This window comes from Sciurus vulgaris (assembly GCF_902686455.1).
Source record: "Sciurus vulgaris genome assembly, chromosome: 3".
Lineage (NCBI taxonomy): Eukaryota > Metazoa > Chordata > Mammalia > Rodentia > Sciuridae > Sciurus > Sciurus vulgaris.
The window spans coordinates 63,510,415-63,526,489 of NC_136463.1; the positions used below are offsets into that span (position 1 = coordinate 63,510,415).

Consider the following 16,075-nt stretch of genomic DNA (forward strand, 5'->3'; position numbering starts at 1 on the left):
AGATATGCCATCTTCTTATTGTAAAGACTGGAAACTGTAAAAGTGGCAGTTTCCCTGCATTAACTTAATCAGTTTAATGCAATTTCAAACAAAATCACAATTGTGCTTTTCTTGAAACTTGACAGCTTTCTAAAGTTCTTTGAATGAGTGAGCAAGACTATAGGTGGGTGTTTTTATTTGAACACTGAAGGGTCTTGATAATATCAGATTGTATACCACAATTAAAGCTACAATAATTGAAAGCAATATGGAACTGATGGTAGCCCCCAAGTAAGTATTATATTCTTCAAATCATCCAAAAGTTAAATATTTAGAGTGGGCACAGTGGCACATGCCTGTAATCCCAGTGATTTAAGAAGCTGAGACAAGAGGATTGCAAGTTCAAGGCCAGCCTCAGCAAGTTAGCAAAGTCCTAAGCAATTTAGTGAGACCCTATTTCAAAATAAAAAATAAAAAGGGCTGGAGATGTAGCACAGTAGTAAATTGCCCCTGGGTTCAATCTCCAGTACCAAAAAACCCAAAAGTTAAGTATTTAAAAATTAGACCACCCTAATACCTATCTTGTGGCACATGCCTGTCTAATCACTCAGCAGTCTAAGGCAGGAAAATTCCAAGTTCAAGGCCAGTGTAGGCAATTTAGCAAGATCCTATCTCAAAATAAAAACAAACAGGGATGGGGATATAGCTCAATATTAGCATGTTCTGACTGGGTGCAGTGGCACATTCCTGAAATCCCAGTGGCTTAGATGGCTGAGGCAGGAGAGTTACAGGTTCAAAGCCAGCCTCAGCAACTTAGTGAGACCCTCTGTCAAAATAAAATTTAAAAAAAAAAAAAAAAAAAGGAGCTGGAGATGTGGCTCAGTGGTTAAGTGCCCCTACGTTCAATCCTTGGTACTCCCCACCCCAAAATATTAGAATGCTCTGGGTTCAATCCCCAGTACTACTTGCGGGGTTGGGGGAAGGACTTCTGAGATAGCTGAACACATGGAGATTTTGGGAGGGTAACACACCCAAAGAAGGCGATGTAAGCTTCTCACCCCTTCCCACATGCCTTGCCCTTGCATCTCTTCATCTATATCCTTTGTTAATATGCTTTATAATAAACCAGTGCTTGAAAGAGCCCATAATGAAGAGCTAAGAAAGTGCTGTGGGTCTCTTCACTGACAGTCCAACCTCTGTGCCACCCCCACAGTCTCTCGGGATCAGAGGAAATAGGCTCACTGGAGTCCTGCCTGTCATGACCCACCCTGGAAACAAACCAACTCCCAAATGACTGACATAAAACCCTAGTAGAACTATACAACAGAAATTATGTCTGCCAAGAAAAATAAGGTAACACTAATAAGGGAAGATGTACAAAATCTAGTTTTAAGTGAAATAAAAACACTTGCAGTAGAGTATGACACCATTAAGTGAAAATAAAAACTATTTATTTAAAAATTTAAATTAAACCCCCGTAAAATATCTAAAAGAAGGTAAGTGAACATTTATATAGTCAGGATGGGCAAGGCTTCTTAAAGTATATAATACCAAATTCAGGCAATTAAAAGATTTGACTACCTAAATACCAAATATTAAAATACCATGATGGGGGTCTGGGAGTATATCTCTCAAATCACCATGATGCTTTAATCCCCAAGACCATAGGGTGAGGGTGGGTTCGTCATAAAGGGTAAAGAAGATAAATGATAGCCTGGTGTCGTAGTGAACGCATGTAATCTCAGCTATTTGGAGACTGAAGCAGGAGAATTGAGAGTATTAAACCAACCTGAACAACAGAGAGAGACCGTGTCTATAAATAAATTAATTAAGGTAAAGGATGCAGGTGAAATAAGACCTTGAAGGAATGAAAATGTTGGACTGGGATACAAAAGACCTGATTCTTGAACTCCTCTGTGTCTCAGGGTGTTCCTACATAAGGAGAGGACTCAGTGAGCTTTAAAGTCTCTGGAGAAGATTATTTCCAAAGATAACCACAAGGATTTCTCCCATCCTGTTTGCCACTTTGCAGCTTGACATTACTTTTCTTTTGGCAAGAAGTAGTGTATTGGGCTGTGGTTGTGGCTCAGTGGTAAAGCACTTGCCTAGCATATGTGAGGCACTGGGTTTGATCCTCAGCACCACAGAAAAATAAATAAATAAAATAAAGGTAATTTTTTTAAAAAGTGGAAGATCTTTCCCTTTCCCTTGAATGTGGGCTAGTTATGTAACTTGCTTTGACCAATGGAATGCAGTAAAAGTAACATTGTATAACTTTTGAGTCTAAAGCACAAGAAGCCTTGTAACTTCCCCTGTCACCTCTTTGAAATGATGGTATCATCACATGAACAAGGCTCCTTAAGGAGAAAAGACCTTCTGCCAGATAAAAGCAATCACATGAGTAATCTCTAGATAAAACCAGCAGAAAAAAGCATTCCACGGAGCTTAGCCAAAATTGCTGGCACATGGAATTGTGAACAAATGAAACTGTTGTTTTAACATTCTTACCCCTAAAAAAAACCCATAAACAAAAATTAAGATGTGAATGACAAAATGAGTAACATCTCTAGCAATGATAAAACTCTTAAAATGAGTCTTTAAAAGTCTGCATAGTGATGTTCTAAATGTTCTAAAACTGGATTGTGGTAATGGCTGCATAATTATGTAAATCCCCCCCCCAAATCATTGAATTGTACACTTAAGATGGATGAATTTTATAGTAGATGAATTATATCCCAGTAAAGCTTTTTAAAATGCACTTGAGAGTTGGGGTTGTGACTCAGTGGTAGAGCACTTGCCTAGCATGTGTGAGGCTCTAGGTTCAATCCTCAGCACCACAAATAAATAAAGGTATTGTGTTCACCTACAACTAAAATATATATATATATATTTTTTTTTTAAATGCACATGAACAAGTACTTTATCATAAAGTAGTAATAAAATTGGTCAATCTCAAATCATGCTAGAAATTAAAACAAGATACCATTGTTTTGCTTCTTAAGATTGGAAGAATTGTTTTGTTGGTTTGTTTGCTTAATTATAATATGCATTTGTTTTTGTTTTGTTTGCAGTGCTAGAATCAAACCTAGGGCCTCACATGCTTGGCAAATGTTCCACCATTAAGCTGCATCCCCAGCCCTAACATATGCATTTTAGATTAGAGTATAAAAAAATGACCATGATATATTACAAGAAGAGAAATAAATTACAAATCACCATGTGCACCATGTTGCCAATAATGTTAAAAATTCCATGTATAGCTGGGTATGGTGTCACATGCCCGTATTCCCATAAGTTCAGGAAACAAGCAGGAGAATCTTGAGTTCAAAGCCAGCCTCAGCAATTTAGCAAGGCCCTAAGCAACTCAGTGAGACCCTGTCTTAAAATAAAATATAAAAAAGGGATAGGGATGTGGCTCAGTGGTAAAGTGTCCCTGGGTTCAATCCCTGGTACAAAAAAAAAGTTCTATACATAAACCTGGAAAGAAGACTGAGAAAATACACCAAAATGTTATATCTATCTAACAGGATGATTATCATTATCTCTAACTTTCAAGGGTTTTCGTTTTTTTTGTTTGAAGCACTGGAGATTGAACCCAGGGGAGAGCTACATCTCAACCCTCTTTATTATTTATTTTTTTGAGACAGGATCTCACTAAGTTACCGAGACTGGCCTTGAACTTGCTATCCTACTGACTCAGCCTTCAGAGAAACTGGAATTACAGGCATGCGCCACCACACCCATCTAATTGTAGGATTTTAAATTTTTTTCTGACTACCATGTATTTCTTTTGTAATTCTAATTAGTTTTTTATAACAAAAATAATCCAAATGCTAGGAACTTTTTTTTATGAGCATTTTAAGGCACTTCATACATTTTCAAAATTGCCCTCCAGGTAAGTTTTACCAGTTACATGCCCACCAGCAATGTTCACTTTCATTTTTTAATTCAATCTAATTCTGTTTTAGTCTGCTCATATTTCTAATCTTGTTATATCCCTTTTTATTATTTCTTTGGGGTTCCAACACCTCCCAGTTTAGTGTTCTCATTGAATTTCATTAGCAGCTGTTTCATTAGTAGCACAGAAGGATTAAAGTGTTAACTAGGATAGACTTTGACAAAAACCTATAAAAATGTATATTATTATCTTTTCATAAATCCTTTTTAATCAAAGCTCCTTGGAAACCTCTCTATGGTGCCCATCTCAAGGGACAGAACTGGCCACCGATGACATCCTAGACTTTGATACAGGTGTGCATGGTTCTGTCTCATTGGGAACGTCACATCCATAATGCATCTGGATTCACGTCAAAAGAAGGCTTAATAAGGCCCTGAGTAGCTTCACATCACTTCACTGCCCTTTGCTTTTACTCTTCAACAACCCAGAAATCTGCCTTTAGTGTGGTTCCTTGTTTACTTGACACACAGAGTTGTGGTTTTACAAAATATGGACCAGAATAGATAGATTCTGGAAGTACCATGAATTTTTTTTAACTTAAATCCCATTTTAAATGCACTAGGGATATTAGCAAGACAGCCTTTGTAAAGAATCACTCCCTCTTTTTTTTTTAAATACAAAATGTCACACATTAGGTTTAGTTGATAAGGTACATACATATTCTCACTTTCTATTATCTCTACTAATAGATGACTAATGCAAAATATTGAGCGATTTTTAAAAATCAATACTTAATTTTTTAGAAATAATTAGAGAGACATTCAACTCTGACATAAGTACCCCACTCAGTTCCTGGGCTTACTTCTGCTAGAGGATGATCTATAAATAATTCACAAAGCTGACATTATTACTCACTGTATTGTGATCATTTTTTCTGGGAAAATTTTAGCAACTGTTCTAATATAGATTGCCAGTTATCAGTAGTTGGGAATGCAAGTCTACTTTTAATTATGCCGAGGCTGATTATTCAGACTACAAATTGTTCATGCCCTGCACTGCTCCTTCCTGCTGCCTACCTTTTAGCATTTTCACTGCTCATTAGCACATACTCCAGAAGGTAGACTCAGACAAGGGGGGAGGATGGAAGAGAGGAAACTAAAATTAGTCAAGCACTTAGGAGAAGTTCTGATGAAAGGTTTTAATACAGTTTGTAGAATTATTGACTAAAATCAAGGCATTTGGATTCCCTGTGAATTGTATTTACTTGTTCTATTCTTGTCCCCCATAGCAACAGATAATAGAATTGTCTGCAGAGAGACAACATAATTCCTATATTTAATGTTTTCCTTTGTAGAACATTTTCACATGATGGTTCATGATATTTTCTATATTCATTACATTTATATTTAGAATATTTATTTCTTTGGTAAATGGTTTGTTGAGATTCCTAGCATATGCACAGTAATATCACAATTATCTAATGGCTTTCCAGTTTTCTAGAAAACTGTTTCCCTTTAAGTATCAATATCTTTCATATTTCAGCCAGTCTGCTGAATACATGATTTTCCTCATGCTTACACTGAGGCTACTGAACATAATTTAAGCCTTTCTGGATGACCAAGGTTAGCCATAACATACATGCTCCTGGGATATGTGTGGCTCTTACAAAAACCCATGCACGTATGCTGTCTATCTAGGAGCCTCTGGTTAGGTAAAATATAACAAGTATGATAAAACTTGAGTGACACTGGGCACAGTGGTGTACATCTGTAATCCCAGTGACTCAGGAGGCTGAGGCAGGAGGATTGTAAGTTTGAGACCAGCCTCAGCAACTTAGCAAGAACCTGTCTCAAAATTAAAAAATAAAAAGGGCTGAGGATGTAGCTGAGAGGTAAAGTGCTCCTAGGTTCAATCCCCACTACCTCAATATTGAGTGGTACTAGTGTCTTCTTTTTTTTTAAATACCAAAAATTTAATCTGGGTCTCTTTACCACTGAGCCACATCCCCAGCCCTTTTTATATTGAGACTGGATCTCATAAAATTACTTAGGTCCTGACTAAGTTGCTAAGGCTGACCTCAAATTTGCAATCCTCCTGCCTCAGCCTCCAAAGTAACTGGGATTACAGATGTGGCCACCATGCTAGTGTTCCCGTACTGGTATTCTTGTTTGCCCCAAAGCTATTAACTCTTATGTGAGTTTTCTTCCTCCATCCTGATTCTGTTACCTGTCCCCTTTGCCATTGTCAGAAAAGCCTGCCTCTTACAGTCTCCCAGTATTAGTTGTCTGCTTCTGAACTTTTATGGCCTGAGAAACTACATAATCAAATCAATTAGCACTGTGTCTGAAGTAAAAGCAAATAGCTGTTGTTTACGGTTTGGGTCTTAAATGTCCCCCACAGGCACATCTGCTAAAGGCTTGGTTGCCAGTCTGTGGCACTATTGGGAGGTGGTGGGACCTTTAGGAAGTGGGTCCTAATGGAAGGAAATAAGGTTATTGAGGGTGTCCCCTTGAAGGGAATATTGGGACCCTCCCCCTTCCCTTCCCTTCCCTTTCCATTTTCTGGCCACCATGAGATGAGACACTGCTTTTGCCACGTATTCCTGTCAGGATGCACTGTATCACCAAAGGCCCAAAATAACAGGACCAGGCAACCATGGGCTGAACCTTCTGAAACCATGAGCCAAAATAAACTTTTCCTCTTTTTAAGTTACTTTTCTCAGGTCACAGAGAGAAATCTAACACATTGGCCAGCACATGAGTCAAAGAACTCACATGTGAACATAAGTACATGAGCTTTGGTGCACAACAGCCTCACTACCTGGAGACCTTTTTCTTTCTTCCTGATTTTCAATCATACAGTTAAGTTACTGGTTAATTGTGCAGCAAAGAGATTATTTGGAGCATGAGACTGTCTTCAGTAAAGCTAGTATAGACAGTCAGCTTCCATAAAAATTACTGCTAACTGGTTTCCCATAAAAGTGTGACAAAGAGCAGGATGGAGAAGTGAATGTAAAGAATATTGATTCTTTTAAAAATTGGGGACTGAACACAGGTTACTCTACCATGTAACTCCTCTACCCTCTACCACTGAGCTACAACCCAACCTTTTTTTTTTTTTTTTTTTTTTGAGGGAGGGTCTTGCTAAGATGCTGAGGCTGGCCTCGAACTTTGCAATTCTGCTGCCTCAGCCCTCCGAATTGGAATTATAGGCAAGTGCTTCTGTACCCAGAAAAAATACTGTTTTGTTTTTGTTTTTTTTTTTATTTACACTTAAGTCTACTTAAATATATAAAGTTTGCTGTGGTAGCTAAGCCACTTGTTCTAGTAACCATCCAAAGACCTATTAAACAAAAGCACTTAGTCTTTGGGAAATAATGCCAACATGTACTCTAGTTTCTATGTCCTTGTGAATATTATGAAACTGTCTAGAAGGCTCCCTACTGATAATGCCTTTTTATTATTTATTTTATAAATTCTAATCTTAGGGTTTTTGTGTGTGTGGTATAGAGACACAATGGCTAGGTTCCAGGATTCCAGTGGACTTTTCTTGTGTTCGTTCGCTTTGCTTCCTGGGGACCAGAATTTGTTGTGAGTCATGTTTCATCCAATTTATATTGTATCTGGCTGTGGAGCCATGACTCAGATGGGCTTCAGGCCCAGCTGCGTAGCTCATCTCAAGAATGTTCTGATACATTTTTCTTCTGCCTCTTTTTTTTTTTTTTTTTTTTTTTTGCGGTACTGGGGATCGAAGTCAGGGCCTTGTGCTTACGAGCCAAGCACTCTACCAGCTGAGCTATCTCCCCAGCCCTCCTTCTGCCTCTTGTACTTTCAGAATCTAAAGAGAGCATCATTGCCAACAGCAGGCAAGTACGCCTTGCCACAGGCATCTTCCCTGTTGTCAGCCTCCTGAACCACTCCTGCAGCCCCAACACCAGTGTGTCCTTCACCAGCACCGTTGCCACCATTCGGGCAGCACAAAGGATTAGAAAAGGACAAGAGATTCTCCACTGCTATGGTGAGCCAGACCTCCTCACCACTGTCCTATCCTTCACCAGCTAAAAGGACAGGGTGCAGAGGAACAAGCAAATGGGCAGGTGCCTTCCCCTGTAAAGTGTTGGTTTCCTGGAAAAGGCAATGCATCCTCAGGCTGGAGGGGGAAAAAGAAAGAAAGAAAAGAAAAACCTTCTTAGCACAGTATGAAGCCATATCATGACAAAGCTATCATCACTCGCTTAATTCCTAAGAGCTTCCTATACTGAAAAGGGACTAAGAGCACCTTCTCAGCTTCTTTTTCTTCCTGTCCCAGCAACGTGGACGCTTATTTTTTCAGCATTCAGTTTCACAAATGTTTGAGTAAAGGTTATCTGTCATGATGAATAATTGTCCTGACTCTCAGCTCTGCTGAAGGCTCTTAAGTGGTGTCGAACTCTCTTGCTTAAAGTCTTCACTGAGGGTGATCTCTCTCCAGGGCCTCACAAAAGCTGGATGGGTGTTGCTGAAAGACAGCAGAAGCTGAGGTCTCAGTACTACTTTGACTGCAGCTGTCCAGCCTGTCACACTGAGGAGCTCAGAACAGCTGCAGGGCCCAGGTGGGAAGCATTCTGTTGTAACAGTTGCAGAACGCTCATGCAGGTAAATCTCCCTTCTCCCTTCTCTGTTGCTCTTGAAGGTCAGTTAGCCCAAAGGTCGTCAAACTTTAGGAGGAAGCTGCTGGGGGCCTCTGGGTCCCGAGAACAATAATATCACTTCTGTTTTAACAAATCAGGCCCACACGTGGGTTGTCCCTTCAAAGGAACCATAGGGAAAGGTTGGATTTAGTGATGTTTCTTTTGCAAATGACAGAAAATTCCACCTAAACTGATTTAAGGGGGAGAAAAAAAGACTGCCAATTTATTTGCTCAACTAAATCATGGAGAAGTCCCAGAGCAGCCAGGCACAGTGGTGCATGCCTGTAATCCCAGCAACTTGGGAGTCGGAGGTAGGAGAATCACACGTTAGAGACCAGCCTGGACAACTTAGACCCTGTCTCAAATTTTAAAAATAATAATAATAATACTGGGTGTGTATCTTAGTGGTAAAGCACCCCTGAATTAGATCCTCAGTATCATTTAAAGAAAAAAAAAGAAAAGAAAAGATAAATCCTTTTTTAGGACTACTTCAGATCCATTTTGATTCAGGGGCTCAGATAATGTCACCAGGACCCCATTTTTCCGACTGCCTCTTTCAGCTCCATTCCCTCTGTGCTAGCCCCACCATCAGACAGACTTTCCTCTCCCCATGCAAGAGCTGCCAGCAGCTCAACCTCCTTGTCCTCCCTGACCAGGAGGATGAAAATGTGTGCCACTCCAACACAGTCTGGGCAAAAGTCTTACTGTGTCATTAACCCAGTGACTGTGACTGAAGTAAAATCAGAGCCCACAGTTGTCCTCCAGCCATTTGGGTCAGAGGAATGGGTCACATCTAAGCCACATGCCCAACACCTCAGCTACGGGACATTAATTATGGAAGGAATTAAGGGATTTCCCAGGAGAAATTGGGTTGCTTTTACCAAATGATGGCATAGATATTGGCATCTTAAACACAGCAAATGCCCATCTCAGGTTTACTCCTCTGCCAGAGAAAACAGTGTTCTTAGGAAAGACAGAGCTAATTATGCTGGAAAGCTAGAGTTGCAAACCTAAGGTCGAATGTGGGGAGGCCTCACCTAGCACCTTTTGGTATTGGTTTTTTTATGGGTTTATTTTTTTGTTGTTGTTGTTTTGTTCTTGGTGGTGGTGGTGCTGTGGTGCTGGAGATGAAACCCAGGGCCTTGTGCATTGCTAGGCAAGTGCTCTATCCACAAGCTATACCCTAGCCATTTTTTTAGATTTTATTTTGAGATGGTCTTGCTAAGTGGCCCAGGCTAGCCTCAAACTTGAGTCCTCTTGCCTAAGCTTTCTGAGTAGCTTGGATTATAGGCTCGCACCATCCAGCTCTGTTGACATTTTTATAACCACTAGAAATGTGTTTGTCACCAAAGGCCTGGTCCCAAAGAGAGGTAAGAGAGTGGCTGCTGAAATGGAAAGAAATTGTGAACTATTCTGGAACAATTCTCAGAAATTAAATCTCAGGATTAGATCAACTATTGCTTTCATTGGAATAGTTACTATCAGACAAAATTCAGTCAGGCTTTGATCCTGATGTATTATTATAGGAACCTCTTTCCCCATCATGTCAGTGATCCTGTAATGTAAGCACATGCAATATTAATATCTGACTCCAGTATAGGAATAAAGACAGTGCTGACTTCCACAGGGAGATGATGTGCTGAGCTGTGGCAACAAATCTTGTACAAAATCCGTCAGCAGGGATCACCTGGTCTCTCAGTTACAAGACCTTCAGCACCAGGTTGGGATGGCCCAGAAGCTTCTCAGAAGTGGTAAACTAGGTGAGACTGGCTCCCTGCTTCGATTCTCCAACCCCTTCTCTTTCATTTATTCTCGTAACATCTTGCACTCAAATATATCAGGAATGATTGAAAAACTGAATTTAATTATCCCTATACCAGCCACAAGATGGCTATATAGGCCAGTGAGAATAAACCCTAACCAGTTCAAACTGGTGTCCTTGAAAAAGTGCCACATGGTTCAAGCTGTTGTTGTCTTAGGCATCAGATAGCTAAGTTACAACTATCGGAACTTATGCTGACCGCTGTAGGATTATCTCTGACTTCATGAGCTTTGTGCAATTCCAGAAGTTCAGTGTCATTTATTTTAACTCCACAGACTTAATGACCTAACTTCCTACGAAGGTTGTTCTGCCCTCATCAGGGCCTGTCTCTTCCAGAGAGCAGTGAGGCATGTGCCCTGAGATAAGAATCCTGTTCTTGGGCTGGTTGTAGCTCAGTCAGTGGTAGAGTACTTGCCTAGCATCACACATGAGGTCCTGGGTTTGATCCTCAGCATCACAACACCACCAAAAAAAAAAAAAGAAGAAGGAAAAGGAAAGAAGCCTCTCTTCGAAAGGGTAGCTTTTAGATTCCTGCTTACTGTTGAAAACTAGAGCTTGACATCATGGGAAGAGGTAACAACCCAAGGAAAGAAGGGGGAGTTTCCACATTCAGCCCGGTATATACAGAACTTGAAACCTACATTCTCATTTCCAGGACTGGGTCTGTGTCCGTAGTGAGGCTGTTTTGTTTTGTCTTTGTGGTGCTGGGGATTGAACCGGGGCCTTGTGCTTGCAAGGCAAGCACTCTACCAACTGAGCTATCTCCCAGCCCTTATTTTTTGTTTTATTTTGTTTTTAATTAACAGAACAAGCCATTCAGCAGTTGTTGGGGTGCCAGCGCGATGCAGAGAGCTTCCTGTCTCCCGAGCACACCATGGTGGGAGAAATTGAGGATGACCTGGCTCAAGCCTATGCTGCCTTAGGTATTGGCACATGCTTTCATTTCCTACCTTGTGTGTTTTGTCCTATTCCTCACCTTTTCTGGTCAGTTCTTTCAGTCTTTAAACTGAGGCTGCTCTCCCTTCCATTTGGCTTTCTACACCCTGGAAATTTATCCAAGTTGCCTCTGTTTTTGCAGTTCTGAGGATTGAACCCAGGGCTTGTGCATGCTAGGCAAATACTCTACCACTGAGCTACATTCCTGGCCCTTGAGTGTGGTTGTTCTTGTGTGCATGTGTGCACACGTGCATGCACGCCAGGGATTGAACCCAGAGGTATTTACCCTCTGAGCCAAATCCCCAGCCCTTTTTATATTTTGAGACAGGGCCTTGCTAAGTTTCTGAGGCTGGCTTTGAACTTGTGATCCTCCTGCCTCAGCCTCCTGAGCTGCTAGAATTACAGGCATGAGCCACCACACCCAGCTTGACTATGGTTCATTACAGGAGCAAGATTTTTCTTTTTTCTGACAGGAGATTGGCAAAAGTCAGCTACCCACCTACAGAAAAGTCTCCGAGTGGTTGAGGCTCGCCATGGGCCATCCAGTGTTGAAATGGGCCATGAACTCTTCAAACTGGCCCAAGTCTTGTTCAATGGGTGAGTCTGTCCCTTTTCCTAGTGCTTTGCCAGGGCACATATTGCCCTGTTTTTCACTGGGTCCTTCTGTGTATGTTTTCTATGGTGCTTTTAAGCATGTTGAAACTTTTTTCTTTCCTCTTTTGAAGATATCTTTGCCTTCTGTTTTATAGACAAACTTGAAGCTTTAAATTTTCCTCCTGAGAGACACAGGGAAAGCACTTAAATCTGAAGTAAATTTCCCAGGGGGGACTTGCCTGGCAGCCCCACCACCCGCCAGCATAGCAGTCCTTTTCATTCCTCTCTGGTTAATCACACCTCCTTGCCTCTCATTTCCAACACCCTCAACTCCAGGGGCTCTGCCTTTTCCCTAGTTTGCATCCTATTCCTTTTAAAGTAGTTGTTTTCAACCAGGAATGAATTTGCCCACAGACAGTATTTGGCACTGTCTGGAAGTAGTTTCAACTGCCATTCTTGGGATTAAGGGGTACTACTAGCATCTATTGGATAGAGGCTGGAGGTGCTGCTAAATCCCCCACAATATACAGGAGAGGCCCCAGAGAAAAGAGTTATCTATCCCCAGAGAGCAGTCATGTCAAGGTTGAAAAATCCTGCTTTAAAAGTTACAAGAAGGAACTGGGCCAGGTGCACTGGTGCATGCCTGTAATTCCAGTGGCTCAGGAGGCTGATGCAGGAGGATCACAAGTTCAAAGCCAACCTTAGTAACTTAACTAGGCCCTAAGCAACTTATTAAGACCCTTTCACAAAATAAAAAATAAAAAGGGCTGAGGATGTGGCTCTGTGGTTAAGCACCCCTGGGTTCAATCCCTGGTACATACCAGTCAGAGAGCACTTGCCTAGCATTCATGAGGCCCTGGGTTCAAACTCCGATACCACCATATACACAAATAAGCAAACAAACAAACATTAAGAATAAGGAACAGCAGGGTTGATAAGGTGATGCCTCACCCACTTTCTTTACTGAGATTATCGGTGGAGGACTGATTTTAGTATTTCTGGATATAATATCTCCAGACTTTAAAACTATCGTTGGTATACATTGGTAAGAGAAAATGTTGGAAGCTTATGAAGCTTAAACCTAAAATTGAGTCATGGGCAGACCATTTGGTCAAAGAGAGAGCAAAGAGTGCAGAGTTTTGGTCAGGGTAGACTAAGTTACCCTAAGATGAACACTGCATAAACACTGCATAAAAACCAGGCATGGTAGCACATGCCTACAGTCTCAGTGATTCGGGAGGATGCGACAGGAGGATCACAAGTTCAAGGCCAGCCTCAGGAATTTAGTGAGGCCCTAAGCAACTTAGTGAGACCCTGTCTCAAAATAAAAAATCAAAAGGACTGGAAATGTGGTTCAGTGGTTAAGTGCCCCTGGGTTCAATCCCTGGTAGTAGTGGTGGTAGTAATAATAATAATAATAAACAACCTTGCATAAATATCAGATTAGAACTTTAAATTTGCTTGTTTTTCTCAAGATTCTGAAGTCTTTATACTTTTTATCATAGCTTTTTTTCTTAAGCTTCACCTTGCAGTGTATTTGTGAAAGTGTCTTATCTACCCTAGGTTGTAAGATCCTGGAGGATAGAAATGAACTTAGATGGCTTTCTGTCTTTCACAGTATGTGAATAAGCCATCAATTAACATTTGCTTGACTGACTAAACTGACTTCTCTCACCTCCCTTGGTTCAGGTTTGCAGTATCTGAAGCTCTGAAAACCATACAAAAGGCAGAGAAAGTTCTGTTGGTACACTGTGGCCCTTGGAGTGATGAGATCCAGGAGCTGCAAAAGATGAGATCCTGTTTATTGGACTTTCCACCCATCCCTGGAGGGCCTTTAGGACTCTGACCCACTGGAAAGGAATCATGGCAGTTAAAGAGATTCTGTTGCTACTGACATGACATCAGAGAAGGCAGGACTTGCCCAGCTATCCCAAGCCGAGCATTATGAGGGGCAAGGAGGACTCTGAAAACATTGCAGTTGGAGATGCACACCTATTTTGATGGATATGTCTTGAGGTGGTTAATTGCTCTCCAATAAAAAACTCCCAGGCCCCAGAAAAGACTTACAACTAGTATCCGGAGAATCCAAGCCCTTTAAAAGGATTGTAGCTGATCTACAGGCATCTGGATGTTAGCCTGGGGTTTTGGCTAGATTCCATTTCACTTAATGATGAGAATCTGTTTCCCTGGAACATTCCTATGGTTTCTAGTAGTAATGAAGTGTTGCATACCACTCCAGTGGGAACTTCAACTCTTAGTAGTTATATTGTAATTGAAAAATAATTATAAAGCAAGAAACCAACTTGGCTTCTTAACCCTAGAGACACAGAATTCTACTTACAGCATCTAGCTTCCTCAAATCCTTTGTTAAAACCAGGGAAATATAAATTGTTACATAGAAAAATACATATGGGGCCATTTTATTGTTGGACAGTTTCTTCCTGTGATGGCAACTCTGTATTTGTTTTACTATTCCTTATTCTCTGGTTTTCACTGAGTTGTTTTGGGAGACTCACTAACCAAACGCTAATAGAATTAAACTCACAGGAATGATTCAATAACACACGTGCCTCCCTTTTGAGTTCTACCTGTTAGCAAACTTGAAAAGAGACTGCTTACTCCTACCAGCCTTCCCCAAGCTGGCAAATGAAATACATACTGTGTGAGTACAGGGAAAGAGGGAGGGGGACTTAAAAAAATGCTGAGAGGGCCCTGGTGATGTTGTTCAGTGTAGAGTCATGAGCTCCTTGGTTCGATCCCCAGTGCCACCAGAAGAAAAGTGCTGAGGGTGTATGGACGCTGCTTTTCATGGTCTCAAACTCAAGAAGCAAAAGGTAAGCGATGGCATTCCATGAGGATATACAGCAATAATCCCACTGACCCATCCTGGTCAGAAGGCTGTGAGAGTCTCTAGGTCTGAACCCTGTTGCTATATCACTACTGATGACCAAGTGGTTCAGATGAGTTAGTGGGAAGGAATGCCAGGTCCACACTACTTTTGAAGCCTTGCCCACCCTGACCATGCCCAAGAAGTGCCCGTCAGTTGCCATGGCATTACAGTCAGGAAATGAATAGCCCCAAGAGGCCTGGCAGCAGCTTTCCAAAAATCTAAATGTCTAGAATACAGGTTAGCATTCCAACACTTGAATGGAAATCAGGCAGAATGTGGTTTCTCTTCTCTAATAACTCATTGTGGCAAAGGAGTACCTAGTGAGATTTTTTCAAGAAAAAAATTTTAGTCAATTGCAGATAATTCTGTAGTTATTCCATTCCAAAACTTACCATGTTTACTGTTCCTAAAGAAGGCTCTGTCATACTTTGTAATGTAGGTATACTTCCTTAAAGAATACATTTAGAATTTTACATATAAAGTCCCATTTTATGTGTATTTGGAAGCTTTCTTTAAATGCTTGATTAAAAAAAAGTATTTCTAGCCAGGTACACATCTGTAATCCCAGATACTCAGGAAGTTGAGGCAGAAGGATCATAAGTTCAAGGCTAGCCTGGGCAACAGTGAGGCCCTGTCTCAAAATTTAAAAAAATAAAAAGAACTGGGGATATGGCTCAGTGGTTAATCCCTAGGTTCAATCCCTAGTACCAAATAAGTAAAATAAAATAAAAAGGGCTGGGTGTGATGGTGTATTCCTGTAATCCCAGTGGCTTGGGAGGCTGAGACAGGAGGATCACAATTCAAAGCCAGCCTCAGCAAATTAGTGAGGCCCTAAGCAACTTAGTGAGATTCTGTCTCAAAATAAAAAGGGCTGGGTATATAGCTCAGTGGTTAATAAGCACCTCAGTTCAATTCCCAGTACTCTCCCCCCAAAAATCATAGTATGGTTTATTAAAAAGCATGTGCTACTTTGGATCTTAGTTGTCCAGGCTGTCCTTGAACTTGCAGTACTCCTGCCTCAACCTCCTGAGTAGCTAGAATTACAGGCATGCACCACCACACTTGGCAGAACTCTTTGCTTACTAATTATCTCAGATATTTTTATAGTAATAGAAACTTAACTTAGACAACATGCTTCAGTGATTGTGGGTATGGGAGATGCCTTCCTTTCCTGAAGGATTAGTAGTCCTAATACATAAAAACTCCCACAGCAGAAAAATCAGTCTCTGCATTATACAACACAGATAACTAAAACTTCTTATAAATGGTAATTTTCTGCAGAGTTTA

At 40.9% G+C, this 16,075-nt stretch overlaps 1 protein-coding gene across 5 annotated transcripts in view; it reads left to right on the forward strand.

Annotated features, from left to right (window-relative positions):
* Positions 1-15,418, forward strand: part of SMYD4 (SET and MYND domain containing 4) — a 42,683-nt gene extending 27,265 nt beyond the window's left edge. For 4 of the 5 annotated variants that reach the window (XM_079130815.1, XM_079130814.1, XM_079130816.1 and 1 more), the window contains 6 exons: positions 7,712-7,894; positions 8,348-8,511; positions 10,174-10,306; positions 11,175-11,291; positions 11,778-11,901; positions 13,588-15,417. In XM_079130815.1, the coding sequence (XP_078986941.1) occupies positions 7,712-7,894; positions 8,348-8,511; positions 10,174-10,306; positions 11,175-11,291; positions 11,778-11,901; positions 13,588-13,744 (878 nt within the window). In that variant the 3' untranslated portion in view covers positions 13,745-15,417. Of the gene's footprint in view, positions 1-7,711; positions 7,895-8,347; positions 8,512-10,173; positions 10,307-11,174; positions 11,292-11,777; positions 11,902-13,587 lie in introns of all 5 variants that reach the window. The other variant, XM_079130818.1, reaches the window with a different exon arrangement.
* Positions 15,419-16,075: the final 657 nt, after the last annotated feature.